Source organism: Lepisosteus platostomus, chromosome 14 (assembly GCF_059453375.1).
Source record: "Lepisosteus platostomus isolate fLepPlt1 chromosome 14, fLepPlt1.hap1, whole genome shotgun sequence".
In the NCBI taxonomy this organism is placed as follows: Eukaryota; Metazoa; Chordata; class Actinopteri; order Semionotiformes; family Lepisosteidae; genus Lepisosteus; species Lepisosteus platostomus.
Genome location: NC_142624.1, coordinates 1,004,644 through 1,023,517, shown reverse-complemented (window position 1 = coordinate 1,023,517; position 18,874 = coordinate 1,004,644). Strand labels below are relative to the sequence as shown.

The following is an 18,874-nucleotide window of genomic DNA, read 5'->3' as shown; positions in this document are numbered from 1 at the left end:
CAGTGCGTCCGCAACAGTAAACGACCGGCCTGCGCCTGTATCTCTTAGGATTTGAATTATTTTCTGGACTTCTGGTTTAGCCGTTAGCAAAACCAATCCTTCCATAACAAATGGTTCATAACTAGGGTCAGGGGGATTGTTTTTGCTAGATGAAGGAATAGCAGAACAGGAAACAATCTTAACAAACCCAGCATGCTAAGATTGTTGCTGCTGCTGCTTACGGTTCAAAGACATGCAATCAGCAATAACATGACCTTTTATTGTGGCAGTTGTCATGGAAATATAACTAGCAAGGAAGCCACAAGAGAGAGTTCTCACCTGAGTAAGGTCTTTATTTCAATATTGCAATATTGGGAGCCCTACAAGTACTGTTTAGTCTTTGCTCACCTAAACAGCTGTCTATCACCCTAATAGAGAATGGCCTAAAACTGTGATTATAGCGAGGAGCATACAGTTATTTCCATTCTAATACATCTGAGTTACACTCAGACTAAAAGCAGGGCTATTTACCCATGCCAATAAACCTAAATAATCACCTCTATCAAAGGGGATTACTCCCATGAGCATCTTTTATAGCAATACAATCCCAACATGAGCTCTGATTATTATTTGTGGCTGACTGATAAAGTATTGATTCCATATCCCCATTTATCAAAGTAAAACTCATTACACTTAACAGGTACACTGTCGCCCCCCCTCAGGAAGCTCAACAAACACAGAAACAGTTACAATATAATAATTAATGTTCACTCAGTCTCTGGTGCAGTGGTTCGGTGTCAGCACAATGCGTAGATCCAGCGATCTCATCCTGTCACTCAGATGGCAGAGTCGGTAGTCAGTTGCACTTGATATGGTCCTTCCCAGCAGGGTTGCAACATCTGGCAGGGTATATCTTCCTCACCACACCCACTCGCCAGGTATCAGGTCGTGTCTTCCCTCTACTGGAGGTCTCCAAGCGTCCAGCACCTATTCACCAGCCCCATGCACCACTTCAATTAACAACCTACAATACTACAATAGAGAATTAGCAAATTCAACAATCCATTAGCCAAATTCATCCCTCCAGGAAGGTTTGTTGATTGGCTTGTGATGATATCAAACAGGCTCTATTACACAGTTCTGTTTGATCCAGCCCGCATTCCATGGCGTTCCTTCATTCTGATGTCTAGTCGATCTTTTAGAGTTCTGTTCCTTCATTCCACTGTTCCAGCAGACTGAGGGTGATCTCAGTCCATCTCACCCCGTATAATCCAGCCACAGCCTGTCCCTTGATCATAATACAAGCGGTAGGTCAGTGCCCACCGAGGGCTTATCTCCATCATCAAGTGTTTGGTAGACACAGAGGCAGTGACAGCAACCCACTGGGAAAACAGATTATAAGAGCCAAGGTGTTCCCTTTACAATTGTAAATTGTAAACATTTGCTACTGCATGAAAGGTTTCTCAGGAGCAGGCCTTTTGAGCTGTAGCACCTGCACCTGAACTGTAGTTGAGTTCCTTTGATAAGCATCACATTGAGATACCACATAAGTGGCTACTGCTTCAAACACGGTCCCCACCCAGGTTTGGGTAACCGGCACACCATTTGACTCACACCCAGGTGTCTGACAGAGTGCATTTGTCGAGCTACAAAGGGCATTAGGCTGTGAGGGCATGCAGAGCGTCCAGTGTGCTGGCAGCACCACACTCTTTTCTAACCATGTCCTTTTCTCTGCTTTAGAGGCCTCAGCCTGAATATCCTGTAGCTGTCCCCTTTTCACCAACAGAGGTCTCACAGGGGTCTCAGACTCCTGTTCTACAAGTACTGCTCACCTGACAGCTACATCTGCAAAGTTGTTCCCTCGAGTTACTGGAAACATTTGTTTATTATGTGATTTACACTTTACCACAGCTACTTCAGTCAGCAGCTGCAAAGCTTCTAACAGTTCAGAGACAAACCCAGCATTCTTAACTGGAGTCCCTGCCATGTTGGGGAAATCCCTATACCTTCACTGCCATCCAAAATTGTGGCATACACCAAATGTATATATACAGTCTATATAAATTGCTACAATTTTCCATTTAGCATATTTACAAGTTTCAATTAAATCTTTTCATTCGGTCTGCTGGTTCTACACCAGATTATTCACAGTTTATACAGCCAGGCAGGTAGCCTGCACAACACATAAACACGGCCCCTTGGCCACCGCATCAAGAGGTCCTGAATAATAATAACCCACCAGACGATGCCTATCTCCATGCTCCTGCACCAGCACAACAGCTCACAACCCATTTCTTTCACTGACATACAGATTACATACAGATGATCCGTCTGAGGGAATCCAGCCCAGGGCCAGTGTCTGCAAGAAAGCTTGTTTCAAAACATCAAAAACGGTTTCTGCTGCAGGGGTCAAGGCAATTTTGTCTTTAGACTGCACTACCCCCCTTAAACCAATACCTCACTGGACAAGCTCGTTCTGAGAAGGCATTCACCCTGGCTTTATCATGTAGTTGGTTTTATACTCCTTTTTTTTTCAAGATCCAGTACTTGGAGTAGCCCAGCCTTATGGATTCCCTCATTAGGTAAAACAATCACAATATCACATAACTCTATTGAGTTAGTTTACATAAATGCTATTTCAGGCAGTCATTCCTTATAAAATGCTGCAGTCTGGGCCTAAAATAGGTCTGGGGTGTCCCCCACCCACATCAGTAGTTGAAACTGTACATCTTTTCCCAAGCACACTGTGACAGCTTGTATTTGCTTTAAACACAACCCTTGCCCCCCTTCTCCTGTAGCCTCCTGTTACCCGTTAGAAAACTTTATATCACATCTTTATGCTGTTTTAGTCTAAAAACAGGACAGCTGTGCTCCTGTGCCCCACAGTTACTGCACACTGTAAGATTATTTCACTTTTATTTCAATCCTGAGATAAATTTAGGAAGGCTACAGAGGGGTTTACTAGATTAAATCTGTTAGTTCACACACGGCTCTCGTTTCAGCTTCTGACATGTTCTTTAATTGTGAAATCAAGCCTCTTTCTTACAATTTCTCCAAAAAACACATTTTTTTTAGTAACTGCACACCAGCATATTAGTAGTTTTGTCTTTGGGGTTTTATATCTCGGTATAACATTAAAGTCGCACAATAATTTCGACAAACTGGCGGCTCCCTTTTCTCCTCCTTGGGAGTCTTTTTACCTCCCATTTGCAGCGCTCGCACTTCTGCATGCATGCTTCGCGAGTTATTAAATCACATCTGTCTCTGTTCGTAATATCAGGAAAGCATAGTTTTACATTCTTGTCAACATCTGGTTTTAACCAAGTAAAACATTTACACTCAAGTAAATTTGTTTTATTACTGTGGAAGTATCTTCATTCACTTCCTTTTCATCGGCTAACCCCGAGTATACTATCCATAAAGCTATAAACCTTTCTGTAAAATCTGAAACATCCTCACTTCCTTCTGCTGACATGCTGTTACTTTTCTCTAATCAGTTTTCGGTGGGTAATGCTCTTTCAAAAATCTCCACACTAATTCCCACCCTTCTCCCAGATTCTCTCTTAAGGCGTTCTATTTCTTCTTTTGCTTTTTCTTTTTCTACATATACAACTTCGTTTCGTTCAGCCATTGCTTTTAGCTTTTCCATCAGGGATTTTTCCGTCTCATCTATGATATTCTGTTGAATTCTCAAATATTCCTCTAAATATTTTTATCCAAAGGTTCATACACTTTTCTACATTCCTGTTCAGCCTAAATTCCGTCTGACAGTCAATATTTCTTTTAAATTTCACTTTGGATTAATCAAACTTTTTTTCCCTTCACACCAAACCATTTTCACGTCTCCCACGCGCCCCGCGGAATCCCCCAGTCGAGACAAACTGACGAACTATCACAATTCGGGAACACGGACCAGGTTCCAAATCCTGGCTTTAAACACACAGTTGAATCGAGTTACCATTTTCGGCTCTTCTGCGGGTACAGTTCTAGTTACTACCTTCAGCCGTACTGCAGTCGTGTACCAGGATGCAACACCTAGATTTTTTCGCACGGGCAGGGCGAGATGCTATTCCTTCAGCAATCCCTCCTTTTCTACCCCACCTTCACAAAACAGGCATCTAAAACACATACACCATTAACTCATTTTTCTGTTGTACTCGCTTCAGCTTCAGGAAAACCCTGAACCCACCACAGCAACATGGAGAGGACAAGGGACTTTTTAGAAAAGAGGAGTCCTTACCTCTTTTTAGAAGCGGCCGCCTAACTTTTCCTATCCATGTCCGTGTGGTTTAATTTAGATGGATACTTCTTCATCATTTGGGTCATGTATCCGCCAATCTGCCTCCTCCTTTTTAGAGGACGTTGTAAACCTTTAGGAACAATATGATCTAGCAACAAGGTTATGTCACTGTAATTAGGCTTAAGACAATCAAGAACAAGGCTTGCCTTTCTTCTACATTCTTTACGATCATCAGGCAATTTAGGAAAAGACTTAACTAATGCAAATAATTCACTAGGAGACCAATGTCAATGTACTGTACATATGCTGGAGTTCCTTCTGGACCTGGAAAAGTGCACATTGGCATTTCACGAACAAGTGGCTCCGGACCGCTTTCTAATTTCGGTGGAGACTTTTTCTTTTTAGTACGCATGGCCATGACTTTAGCTGCAGCTTGCTGTTCTTTAGCTTCAAGACTAGTCTTTTTTGAAGCTTCCCATTATTTCTGTGATTCCTCTTTCCATTAAATAAGTTTTCCAATTCATTTTCTTTCCTTTCTTCTCCTTCTCTTCTAAGTTTCCCCTTCTTCAGGAAACTTCTTTTTCCTAATTCAACTTTCCTCTGTCCATTCTGATTCACTTACAAAGATCCTTCATAGTTATGGGCCCCTAATTATCATATATAAATTATGTGCAAGTTCCCTTACACCTATTACCCTAGCTTTACAGTTCATGAACATATTTTTTTTTTACTCTAACCCAGTCTATAATTGTTTCTCCGAATTTGTCGTACATGTACTTTTGCTGGACTGCTCGGTCCCATTTTTGTCTTTGAATTTTAATTTCCCATTTTTACCGATCGGTGCCTTACTTAGAACCTTATCACATTAACTACTCCGCAGACCAAAAACCACACGTCTGTGTTAAGATAAGTTCTTTATATGAGTCCTGGACTCATCAAACCCTCGTGAGAACACCCCTGTGGCTCGCTTCTCAAACTATTAATTTTTAAGGATCACTTACTGACGTCAGACAGCTGCCAATTCTCCAGACGCGTCTCTGGAAGGATAAAACAGTTTATCCTCCGAGGTTCGTCCAATTTGCTAAAATTGTCCGGGTCCGGATGGAGTTTCAGCAGCCGCTCGCGTTCAGGTTTGTGATCCCGGACGAGCCCCCAAATTGTCATGGAAATATAACTATCAAGAAAGCCACAAGAGAGAGTTCTCACCTGAGTAAGGTCTTTATTTCAATATTGCAATATTGGGAGCCCTGCTGCCACTTCGCAAAGTGCAACCAGAGACTCAATTTGTTACAAGCAGTACAGGGTGTTTATAAGACGTTGCGCTGTAAAAAAAGCTCAGCGCTTTGTCCCTTCAAAAACTTCCCCTTTCCCTAAGACAAAACAGATTACATCATAGAGCGAGAGAAGAAGCACTAGATTTGTTATTCAAAGCTAATCAGTTACTTTCGGCTAATTCTAACGACCCAGACAGCATATATTGTTTTGGTACATTGTCTTCTAAAGTAACCTAAACAGTGTACTTTGTTGACGCACTGTTTTCTAAAATTCTGCACGCACTGTAGCACAGCAGTTACATCCTTGAAATATATTATCTAAAAGCACCAATATATTTTTTTCAAAGCTCTCTACATTTTTAAGAATCAATTTACTTATTAGATTTCCACTTCAATAGTATACGTGTTGCTGAGGAAGTGTATCAGAGGTAACACACTTATCTCTGAAACAGAACACAGCCTGTTTAATGTTATTAAGGAAGTATTGAAATGTGATTATATAGTTTTTTACATACTAGTATCGTTATTATGCTATTGACAACTGGTTACATTCTTTCATGAGTAGTAAAGCAGCTGCTTGTTTGCTCTCTCTAGGAAAGATACAAAAGATGTTGCTCAAAAAAGAGAATATTTTAGGAATCCTGGTTGAATAAGGGTATTTGTTCAGTCGTGCATTTATTAGATGCTAATGCAGAATTGTATAAATATCGTGATTGTGTTCAAAAATATCATATTGAATATAACCTGAAACAATTTAAAGGAATTATAGATGGATTTCCAACTGCATTTTTGGCTCTTACAATAATATAAATCCACTATTACCACTGGTCAGAATAGGAACTTCCAATATTTTGGAGAAGAAATGTGGTGAGGCACAATCAGATGGTTTTAGCATAGATTCCTCCCCTTCATCAGAGGGAAGGTAGGGTTAGGGTTAGGATTATCAATTTTACTCAATATACTGCTCTTTCCACTTCTTCAAAAACTAAAGACATATATTCTTCTAAAGAATTCCTGAGAAAAAGATTGAACTTTGTAACATCTGCAGTTTTTGTGTGTCTGATATTGAACACATTTTTTTCTTGTGTCATCACACAACAGCTTTCAGGCATTCTGTCTGTTCTTGGTCAAATTATATTAGTGTTCGTATTAATTTAACTTCTAAGGACGGTGAATTAAAGAAATAAAAATTTAAATTTTAAGGACATTGTTCTTGGGAGTTCTGAATAAAAATAAAAAAGTTCATATAATGTTAAATGTCATTCTATCGTCTGCAAGATTTTACCTGCATAAGTGTAGAGTGCATAAAACTACTGCGTGTTTCAAAGAATTTACAAATTCTTTAAAATGTACTCAAATTCTTTAAATATCTAAAAATACCAACAGAGCGCTGCCCGCTCTTGTTTCTCAGTAGCGTCATGCTAGCTAGATTAAGCGAGTCTACAATTTTGGCAGAATGCTCAAAGAATTACAGTTAACCACGAAGAAATAATAGAGCAGGTATTTCAGCTGCTTGTCACTTCGCTTAATGTTGCTGCTGTGGCAGCTGAAGGACTTTTATTTTGATTGAAATCCGGCTATTTACATACGTGTATGTAAATAGCCGGATTTCAATCAAAATAAAAGTCCTTCAGCTACCACAGTAGCGTATTTGGAGTATAGCAGTAACATTAAACGAAGTGACAAGCAGCTGAAATACCTGCTTTGTTATTTCTTCGTGGTTAACTGTAATTCCTTGAGCATTCTGCCAAAATATAAGTCCTTTTTAAAATTTTAAATCGCCTCCACTTATCTCCAAGTTCTTCACGCTACTACCAGACGTTGATAATAAGTGATTTTATGTCGTTTTGCTTCCTGGTACCAGATGCCCGGAGGCGAATGTAGTATAAACAGTTTCAAGACTTGTCTGTTCATGTATAGAAACAAGGTTTTTTTTTTCAGTCTGGGGATGTAGCAAAAAGCCATTAAGCGTTGTTTCAGAAACACAGCCGGGGCAACTGTATCTGGCCAGAAGTCAATCAAGGCGCTTTTAACTTTTAGCGTCAAGTCTTTTTGCAAAGTTTTTCTTTCGCGACATGGGTATCTTTCATCAAATTTCTGCTTTATAAGTATTAAATTATTAGAAAAAAATAGAATTACTTATAAAGTGAGTTGTTTTAAAAAGCTGCATAAAACGCATGTTTAATAAGCACAATACGTATGTGTTTCCTCATAAATTACGTGAAAATAACATCGAAAAAATATAGGGAAAAGGACTTTATCGATTTATGTTGACGCGGGCCTGGTTCCTTCTGTGTACGGGTCAATCAAAACGTGATGACAAATCAGTGTTGGTCAATGAAAAATTGTGATCAAACCTCGAATATAGATACTTTTGCCGTTTTCCACAGTAAAGTTGGATTCGGCAACGACAGACACGTTAGCTGATCGATGTGTTGGGGCTTCCGCTCTACGAGGGACGAAGAGATCGAACCCAGTTACGAAGATGTGTGTAGTTTAGAGCTTTTAAAGATGCAATCGGTGTTAAATGACGAGGTGCCGAAGCTATGTGAGGGAACGCTGTTGTGGTGCTCTTGCTGCAGACTGAACTGGGTGTACCCTGCCTTGTGCCCGTTGCTTGCTGGGATAGGCTCCAGCTCCCCCGCCACCCTGAACAGGATGAAGAGCCGAGAAGATGGATGAATGTGTGCACTTCATTTACGGCTGTGGAAGGTAAATTAATAAAAATACTGCCAATGTTTTCATTCCAATACATCTGCAAGTTCATGAAGACTCATTTTATGCACATTTAATATTGCACACCATGCTTTGTTTCGGATTTTTAAAAATGTTACAAACTGCTTACAATTGAATGTTATGCTGTGCTGCATGCCAGACAATATCTGAGCTCTTATTAAAGTGTACTATACAATATACATCCTGATGCATTTTTTCAGTCTAAGCTTGTAGCCAGTACCGATTGTGATTCTTAAACCAGAAAGGCATTTTCACGTGGACTTGCTGAGACTTTTAGTCCTTGCTCTTTGTTTAGTAGGTTATCCCCCCAAGTCCCATAAAAAATAACCTCACACGAAGGCTCCAACTATCCAGTTTCTAGGAAGCCATTGTGCTTTGGTATGTTCCTGCAGAAAACAAAAACTGTGGCACGAACCCACCAAAACAGGCATGGATTTCCAACTGCACTTCCAAAGGTCTTCCTGCACAGTTAGCTCTCGCTTCCACAGCTCTGTCCCACAGGCAAGAACAGCAAGGGAAATTCTCTTATGATCCTGCACAGAACTTACCACATTCCTGGGCTTGTCAATGAGGGCACCCGTTCAACCTGGGCAACCCCACCCTCTCCAGCCACACAGGTCCACAAAAGAGATGCCTTGTGTGTGTATTGCCTTTGTAAAAGTGCTACTATTGATTCACATCTAAAATCCAGCATCACCCCCCCCCCCAACAGCTTTCCAGTACCAGGGAGGTGAACACAGTAGGGTCCCATACAAGTGCTAAATATTCTGCACTTTGAGGTGCATGTAAACTGAAGTCATTTATATGTACAGCCATGGTAAAGCTGGACAAACATTATGTGGCCCTCAGGCATGGAGTGCTTTATTTTTACACATAGATTTAAGGTAGTAGTGGAGTGCTTTATGGAAACATACAGTTGAGGGGAGTGATGGAGTGCTTTGTGCATACATTTGAGCTAGAACATGAAAGGGGAGGGGACTGGTTTCCAACAGGAACTGGAGGGGAAAATATTGCCATGTTTACAGGTTGGGATACAGCTGTACTTGCCGACACACACTCTGGGCAATGGGGGCATCATTATAGTACCACTATCCTGGCACCGGTGTAACAGGGTTACCTCCTGCACTCATAGCAAGAGCCAGAAGAGAAACCCATCACTACCGAGGAAAAGGGGCAGGTTAATCCCAAGCTGAAAAAGGGTGAAAGCCTTTCAGGCAGTTTCAAGTGGAGCTGAGCAATGCTGTGTTCTTTGGCAGCACACATTGGATGGACACCACGCCTCACTCAAAACCCCCTGTATTTTATTTTAAAAAAAAGCCACACTTCTTTTAGTTTGTTAAAGCAACAAATTAGTGTAATGATTACTGCAAGACTTCATTAACATACAGAATAATGTGGATTCCACAGATTTTTACCAACAAAATCAAAACAGCATCTTGAACATCAGATGAGAAGAAAAAAACTCAGCTTCAGATTGGAATCTTTTGGAAGCACATCAATAATTGTTTTTGTAAGATTATCTGGCAAATCAGTAGTTAAGCACTTCCAAAGTGCATTAATAAACTTATGATTCCTCTAGCAAAATACAATCTCAAAAGCAAAAACATCACACAATACTGAGATACTCTTACAGTAGAGAAAATTTCATGTACACATTACAAGAGAGAAAAAGACATGGACCTTTTACATTTTTGGAAGGCTGATAAAACCATTCCAGGTCCTATCTTCATAATAAAAACCATACAGAACTCTATTTCATTAACTCAATTTTTTTTTCATCCAAGATAGAGATTTAAGAGAAGACAGAATTTATACCCTAGATGTGCCTCAATTTGAGGAATTTATTTTTGAAGACTTTTTTCCCCTGTTTTTGTTCTATTTCTTTCTAATCTGTGTGCTGGGTAAGAGAAAAATAACTCTGAAGGTTCAGATCCAACGGGTGCCCTTTAAATAATGGGCCTGACCTGGCCTGTGCTGTGTATACTTTCCAAGCTAACTCACGATGATTCAAAGCCACATCCACCCGAGGACACGGACCATGGGCTCCATTTGAGGGAGGGGTGTATGACATTGAGAAAATGACTCTTTCTTGTCATTGATGCTTTGGAAAAAGCCTCAGATGGATTTATAAGCCTCTGCTGCTTTAAGGATTTGAGCTCCAGAGCTCACAAGTCGTCCTGCGCCACAAACTGCACCTCAGACCCACGAGTAATGCGGCACCACAGTCATCGCGTGCCAGGACCTCACTTCCCGGCCCTCCCTGACACCCGAGCCCTGCCGACGGTCAGCAGAACGAGCTGGATAGCGTGTGGCAGGCAGGATGTGGACAGGTGAGTTGCCTGTCTGGGCATGACGGGAACAGGGCAGAAAACAAGACAGCAGCTGCCACCTCATGCCCTCATGCAGCACAGATGCAGCATGTACCGTGTTCGACATCAGCCACACCGTACCAGCCTGTGACTGTCTCTGTGGAGCCCCACCCTCCCCCTCAATTCAAGCCAAATATCCAATGCCATCCAGTTATAGTTACAGTTCACTTTAACATCCAGGGATCATGAAATACAGAGCTGGAATGTGATGCATAGAAAAAGAAAGGACTGTGAAAGAAGTCTTTACTGCTCTTCCAATGAGAAATTAAAAGTTAATAAAATGTAATTTTACTTTATTTTACATGGCGCTTTAAAAGTGACCTTTCAAAGCATTTTACAGTAAGAACAAATCACACAATTACAGGAGACAGCAGAATTACACACAGTACAGGGTTTGACATACAGCAGGGAAGCAAAGGGGGGCAGACAGAACTGGTCAGATAAAAGCTCTTCTGAAGAAGGTTCTGAATCTTGACTTGAGAGTGCTCAGGGAAGGTGACTCTGATACAGTATGTTCCTATCCTGTGATATCAGTTCACATGAGACAAAACACAAAGCTTGTTTCATGTTCAGGTACCTGAGAAAGAGGAGCTCAAGTTTCCAAACCTTGTGTTAACTATGTACCCCCTTCCCATTTACAGTGGGTACAGAAAGTCAGTTTTGGTCTCATCTGTCCACAGCACATTTTGCCCCTTGGCCACAGAATCTTTAAGGAGCTTTTTAGCAAAACAAACGAGACTTGATGTGTCTTTTTTTAAGGAGGAGCTTTTTTTGTATGCGTTTAATACAGGCCAGATTGAGATTTGTGGCGCTTGTGATACTGTTGTCACATGCGCAGAGTGACCAGTCTTTGCCATAAAGGCCTGTAGCCCCTTCAAAGCTGCCAGCAGCCTCTTGGTAACCTCTCTGTCAGTCTCCTTCTTGCAGGGACGGCCTGATCTAGGCAAGGTCTGGGTGGAGCCACATGCCTTCCGCTTCTTAATGCTGGTCTTGACTGTGCTCCATGGGAAACTTAAAGCCTTTGAAATCTTTTTATACCATCTCCTGGCTTGTGCCTTTCCACAACTTCATCTCATAGGTCTTCTGAAAGTACCTTTCTGCCCATAGTGGACTCTTTGCTTTGAATTGCACTTCCAAGCAGTAGAATCTGCTAGAAAGAGCTGCTTTTATTCTGAACTGATCCAAATCACCACAGTTGATCACAGGTGGGAGCCAATTAGTTTGTTGTGAGATCTGTATCTGTATCTGTATCTGTATCCCTTTATGTCCGGAAATATTCCATTGCTCTTTCCCCTACCAGCTCCATAGCTGCACTATCTTAGGAACCTGGTGACCAAAACTGTGCACTATTCGCTGAAATGTGACCAACAGGATACTGCAAGAAGGGGAAAAATACAGCTAAACTACAGGGCTGTTTCATTGTCTCAATTCCACCTGTCTGGTCACCACAGATCGATCCCTTTTTCCCGAGATGTTTAATCAGAAATAAGGAAGATCTCAGTTAGCAGGTTGTAAAGACTGTTTCAAGTCCTCTTCTCCGAACGAGTTGGAAATGCACTTTATAGAGCACAGCTGCAGTCATCTAGAATGCACGTCAAAAGTCACCTTGGCCAAAAGAAAACTGTGGGATACTCTTCACTGCTCAAACCAGAACAATACACAGCACTTTTGTTGTTAGATGTTACTGAACAGTTTAATCTTCTCATAATCTTACATCTTGAAAACATAACATTTTAGATGGTATATAGACATGGTTTCCTGAAATAAATGCAACACACAGGGAATCCAAATGCAAGGGCTTGTCCCCCGAAGACACAGGCAGAGTTTGCCCAGGAGCAAATAATGGCAGACCAGAAGAATACTACAATTGCTTACACTTATATAGAGCTTTTCTGGACTCAGGTAATGGGGATCCCCTCCGCCCCCACCAGTGTGTACCCCTCCTGGATGATGCTCCAGTCTGTTCACACACACCAGCTCTCAGTGGGGAAGAGAGCAGAGTGATGAAGCCAGTTCAGAGGGGGGTTATTAGGAGGCCATGATGGGTAAAGGCCAGGGTTTTAAGAATTCTGTAAATATCTACAGACAATATTTTGAGCAGTACATACAGGCAAACTCAATATTTTAATCTGGCCACTTTTGTTTTAAAAATATGTTATAATCGAAGGCTAAATTTGTTTTTCTAATGACTATTTTATAAAATAATTCCATATACTGTAATTAAAATTCTAAATGCCACAGAGTATTATGATATTTCTCAAATAGTTGTGGTAACAACCTGTCTCAATGTTGTCACTGTATTTACAGAAATTCTTTGTCGCTAGTACCGTATGCAAACTGCACGATTATAGCGCAGGAAGGTATTAAAGGGTTAGTAATTTACTACTTAGTAGGGTTAATAGTTTTCCGAAATGTCGGACAGTCCCAGGAAGCTGCGGAAATTAAACTCACTGCGCTTCCTGTCGGCTTTACAGAGTAGCGGTCTTGCGTCAAATTATTTTTGGGGAAAACGAAACTTAATAAAAGCGCTGCTGTATGTCGAGAAAACACCATGAATTCAAAATGGCTGCATATGTGGTTTCGAAACCTTGGACTAACAGCAAAAAACCCAACAGACTAAACCAGTACACTGATCAGTATGGAAGCCCGTTTCCGCCAGGGAGTAAAAGAGGCGCTACGGTCTCTCGCAATTGCGACGTTGTATCTCAGAATTGCGACTTTTTATCTCACATTTGCGACTTCGAAATAGCCCATATTTCACTGTCTGTCCTCTTGTTGTTGTAACCGATTCGGGTTCTAGGGCTCGAACCCAGGTCTTGCCAGCTGAGCTAAAGAAGACTTTCTTAAGTAAAAAGGAATTTTACCAAAATTGTTTTGGATTGATTTCCAAAATGTTATTGTTAAACATTTAGAGGTAAATGTTCAATTGCAAGATTCTGATATTATACTATATTTTGTTAGATCTGATTTGGATAAAGGATATGTTTTTATTATTAATCTGTTAATCATGTTGGCGAAATACTTATCCACAGAAGTAAATGGTCCAACACTGCTCCCTCTGTTAATCTTTTAAAGTTGAATTCCTTTTTTACTTCAATTCTATTCGAAATTTAAAGAATCAAAAGACAAGACATACACTGGAAATATGTAAAAAGTACAAGTTTCAGCTTTTATAATTGTGAACTCCTCTGGATGTGAAGTGTATTTCTGTATCTTATTTCATATTCGGTATCTCTTTTTGTAGTTCTGGCGTTTAAATAAATACTCATACACATATCGCAAAACGCTCTTCTTGCGGGAGGGGGAAGGGAATTATTTTACTACTCTCAGGCGAGGGCTCACGATTCAACTTCCTTCTTCGTCTTCGATCTGCGGCGGAGAAAGAACCAGCCCAGCCATGATATTCATAAACGCGTTAATATCGCTAAACCTCAGTTTTCAGTTTGCTCGTCAACTCAGTGCCCATCGCCGCCTGATGAGGGCGCTACAGTACACAGCTTTGAGGCGTTGCCAAATTGACCTGATTTTGCATGAACGTGAAAGAACGCGTTATGTTCCGCGTACTTTGAACTGGGACAGACGATATGAAATACAGTATTTATTAGCATAAAGCTTTGAATAAACAGAGAAGGTTTGGCAAGTTTTCCTGCGTTTACTCCGCCCGTTTCGAGTCGAGCATGAAGGAGCGCGACGTGTCGCTACTTTTGTGCAGGGAGGGACGAGAAGAGATTCAATTTCATCAAGCTGCGAGCGGAGAATGACACATTCTCCTGAAAAATGATCTGCCGACATAAAGACAGCATTCTGAGCCTGAGCCGTGCGCCCAGCGAGTGACGTCACACGGGAACGGGGACGTACTGTAGAGAACAGAAAAGAGTCTTACGGATATCCGTGCACACAGCACTGAGTAGAGACTGCCCTACAGTCTGCTACAGTTTCCCAGGTGGGGCTGCACACTGGTGGTGGTGGAGGGGATCCCCACTACCTGTAAAGCGCTTTATAAGTGTAAGCAATTATTATTATTACTATTATTATTATTATTATATGCAGTATACAGTAGATACATTGGTACTATACAGTACATGAAAGGGGGTGGTTTTGTTATAGACAGATGGTTTTCATCCTGTTCCTTGAAGTTGATCTAAACAGCTTCTTAAGGAGAAAACAAAATACTGCTGGCTTTAGAAAGTGAGTTCTTATCATACTTTAACAGACCTTGAGCCCTTTAGGGTGACTGGCAGGACGCAGCTAAAGGAACATTTTCCAGGGAGTATTACAGACATTCCCCGAAGGAATGAAGCACTATTACCCTGAACATGTATATGTGTCCCACTTCAATTAGGTGAATATGAACTGCCTTCATATGGATTCTTAAAAAAGGGATTTAAGAAGAAAGTGATTGTGTTTACTGTATCGGTAAAGGAATCAAGTCTTTAAGACCCAACATACACACCTGACACTGCAGGCAGATCAGGGCTACAACAGGAAGAAATCAATTGCTTAACGAACCGCTAATTGCTCAGTGAAGAAGTAGTGGAAGTCGCACTGTGATTCCATAGGGACAGTACAGCTGGGGAGAGTGCTGGGGATGAGATGAAGGGAATACGTGGAGCAGATAAAACTAGTACGATCCCTTTTTATACAGTACTTAAACTACACCTTTATATTTCTTTCAATCTTGTGTTTTATGAGGTGATTCAATAATGATGTTAAAGAGAACAAAATGAGGAACAGTGACATTTATTTTTGCTGTATTTTATTGAAATTCAGCTGTGCAGCAGTTTTCCAGTGTCACTGTGCTGTAGGACAGAAGGGACAGCGATGACCTTGTCCGGTTTACTGACTCACAGACGGGCTGGGTCTCCGAACTGTCCAGTTGGTCCTGTTGCCGTGTTGAACATGCTGCACAGTGGACAATGGTCACCACTACGTGCTGCCTGTCCAGCCCAGCGGTCACCTCCTGCAGACCCCGGAGCTGTGCCGGAGAGGCCTGTTAGCGGTCACTGCGATCCTCAGCGGTCTTTTCGGCGGTCTTCCTCAGAGCCGGCAGATCTCCGTGTTCCCGGGTCAAGAAGGAAGCTGGAGAGGCTGGAGAGGCAGATGCCTGTCAATCCCCCAATCAGGGCTCCCAGTGCCACCCTTGCCACCCATGCTTGTTCCCTGGGCACCGCGGCAGCCCCTACCGCCATCCCTGCCAGCACTGAGACCAGGTGGATCAGCATCCACCTGCCCACAGCGCGTGGTTTGGTCATGGGATTGTAGGCCCCGCCGTTCTCCTCCACCAGCTTCTCCACCTTCTCCAAGAGCTCCCTGACCTGAGAGCCGTCTCCCCTGTCAGTGTTGTTGAAGAGGTGACACCTGTTCCCACATTCCTGAATGATCCTCTGCAGGTTCCCATCCTGCTGGACAAACTCCTGGAGACTCCTGCCTCTCAGCCTGTCTCCGTGAGTGAAGAGGACCACCATGTACCGGCTCACCCCCTCTCCCAGCAGCTCCTGCAGGGTCTCCACTGCTCTCTTCTCCTGCTGGGAGAAGCGGCCCAGCTGGATGACCAGGAGGACAGCGAGGGGTCCAGGGTCAGACAGCTGGACAGCTCTCTGGATCTCTCCTCTCAGATCCTCTCCAGAGAGCTCAGTGTTGAACAGGCCTGGGGTGTCGACCACAGTGACTCTTCTCCCACACACCTCTCCCTGTGCCTCCTGGCTCCTCAGAGTGAGTGAGGAGGGGCTGGTCTCTGATCTGAACGCCTCTCTGCCCAGGATGGTGTTTCCTGCTGCACTCTTCCCCACTCCGCTGAGCCCAACCAGCACTACTCTGAGAGGGTCTGAGGCCACTGAAAAACAGGCCGTTTACAATGAGTCAAATTCATGCAGTAAACTGGGAGAAAAACAGGAGGCACTTCTTTACACAAAGGGTGGTGAGAGAGTGGAACAAGCTGCCCAGGGAAGATAGTGAAACTGACATCTTTCAGGAAACAGCTGGTCAGATCAAAGCACTGCTGACTGTCCTTCTGTCAGATCACCGGGCGACTGGCTCGAATCCAGCTGTGCCTCCAGAGGAGCTGGGGTGTCAGCTCCAACAACAGGGCTGAGTAGCTTGTTCCACAGCACTCTGGGTGAAAAAAAGGCGCTAAAGTCCTATGTGTTAAAATGTGTTCGAAGGCATTTGGGAATGACATTAAACTTTCATTCCTCACCACGTTTTTATGCGATTGTTAACGCGTCACAGTTGAGCTCAGCTCAATCTTTCTGTACTCTCTCTTTACAGCTTGAACACACTTTTCCAAGACAAAGCTGCTGTCGGTCGACCTGCAGCTAGAGATCCGACCCTCCAGTCTGACTTTGAACGTGTGTTTTTATTTTTATTTTTCCTCCGTTTTAAAAAGCACTTCCGGTACTGGTTCCAGGATACCCAAGAGGTGCTTGGGTCCGGACTCTCTGTCTTGTCCCATCAGCTTGTTTAATTCCTCTGTACAGCACACCAGTCCCGAAGAGCATAACACGGTCCAGCCGGGTGACCTGCGCCGTCATCCTGCCTGGCGACCGCGTCCTATTCCTCTTGGTGGACAATGAGAGACGAGACTGATCTGAGCGCTTCTAAACTGATCGTGTCCGTCTCCTCTCCCGGGCCTGCCAGCGGAAAACTGCAAACGCTGTGGAGTCTAACCAGCACTGCAACTAATCTAGTCAACTCGCGTATCGCGACATAAAGACATAAGAGAGACATCAGGAGAGAGGCCGGTTTGGTAAAGTAATAGATGGGACATTAATCCACTCTAGATTAAAGGATGGACCATGCCGATATTACATTCAGTCTGTCTTTTAGAAATATGCAGTGCACATAAGAAGAACGCGCGGTCCTAAACGAACCTTGTCATCTGTATGTCTAATATCGTACTCTTACAGCGGTCACCGTTTTATTTTCAATAGCCCCATTAACACCCGGTCCGCTCAGAGCGCAGGTTTAGGAGAGAAGCCAGACTCACCCGCGGTCATCTTCACGCCTCAGTTGCCGGACTCCGGGACTCCCGTCTTGAACCGGTGTGTGTGTGTTTCTGCGGTTCGGGTGCTGGCCTGGAACCTTGGTGAAAACGGTGTTAATCCTCTTCGCTGAACACCAGCCCCTGAGCAAAGTCCCGTCACACACAGCTGTCACAGCCGATCTCCCGACAGAAACCCGGGAGCGATTTTAAAAAGACGGTAAACAAGAAATAAAAAACGGCTCCGGCTCCAGGCAGCAGCGCACTGTCTGTTCTTCTGGGGTTTCAGAATCGCGAAATAAAAACGGCTTTTGCTTTCGTTTTTAAAGACGACCGTGGAGACGCCCGAAAGTTGCGTTTCTTCTTTTCTCTCTTCAGCGTTTAACTCAACGTTTACTTACTCCTTCCCTGAAAACCCAGTGCAGAAGAACCAGCAAGCCCAGCTCCCCGGTTCCGGGCCAGATACCGGACCGGGCCGCTTCCGACCACACCTGCCAGCCGCCCGGTACCGGTCGGATCTGCCACCGCCACCAGGAGGCGCCAGTGAGCGGACAGGGTGTCGCACCGGGCTGCACAGCACGCGTGGGAAGGCAGTTCTTATAAAAGATTATTTTTTATGTACAATCGCTCCGTCGTTCCTCAGTATCCGCTGGGAAGACCTTCATAACGGACAGGGGGGACGTCACTGCCTGGGTAATGAGGCTTTAATGAGTCAATCACCTGCGAGCCTCCCACACAGGGAACAGGGTGAATGAGACTCCGTGCGAGAATTTGGTAATTACTGATTGATAATTAATTAATTGTAATTAATGATTAATTACACCACAGACGATTAGAAGAAATATTGCACTATGATACTGTGAAGGCTGTAATCATACTGTACGTGCATACGAACTGGTTCCTGAGAGGTATAGACAACGATTTTGAAAACCCCAGAAAGTGTTGAGCCAAACTTTCGTTGAATTTGCTAGAGAGAAGGGCGTTCTCATTGATAAGTGGTGCACAGCCAGCAAAGTGAATGATTTTAGTCTTCCTGTGGTTCCAGTGTATTAGTTCAAGGCATAGAAATGGGTTTTATGAAAGTGCCTTTACAACGTGTACAGTACCCCACAAACATGAGAAAACAACTCACTTCTAGTTTTTGTGTAGTTAAAGCTTCTCATTTCACAGGCTGTAGTGCAGTATGTATTTTTCAGAGAGGAAATCGAGCATCCTGAGACGAGCAAACAGAAACCTCAAACTGCTACTGCATGAGGCAAACAGCACGTACCCAGACCTGATCTCTCGCACACAGCAC

The 18,874-nt window shown here is 43.1% G+C and overlaps 1 protein-coding gene and 1 long non-coding RNA gene across 3 annotated transcripts; both read right to left on the bottom strand.

Moving 5' to 3' along the window:
• Positions 1–10,874: 10,874 nt before the first annotated feature.
• On the bottom strand, positions 10,875–14,278 carry LOC148648573 (uncharacterized). Its single transcript, XR_015926534.1, has 2 exons — positions 11,730–14,278; positions 10,875–11,681 (listed from the first exon to the last, which is right to left on the bottom strand). It is a non-coding gene; the product is annotated as an uncharacterized LOC148648573 (long non-coding RNA).
• Positions 14,279–15,337: 1,059 nt separating this feature from the next.
• Positions 15,338–18,330, bottom strand: LOC148648572 (GTPase IMAP family member 7-like). 2 transcript variants are annotated; one of them, XM_088607124.1, is made up of 2 exons: positions 17,979–18,330; positions 15,338–16,431 (listed from the first exon to the last, which is right to left on the bottom strand). In XM_088607124.1, coding segments are annotated over exons 1-2 (822 nt in total). In that variant the 5' UTR covers positions 17,980–18,330; the 3' UTR covers positions 15,338–15,610. The 2 variants fall into 2 exon arrangements, with proteins under 2 accessions (XP_088463250.1, XP_088463249.1); XM_088607123.1 differs by having other exon boundaries at positions 17,584–18,315.
• Positions 18,331–18,874: the final 544 nt, after the last annotated feature.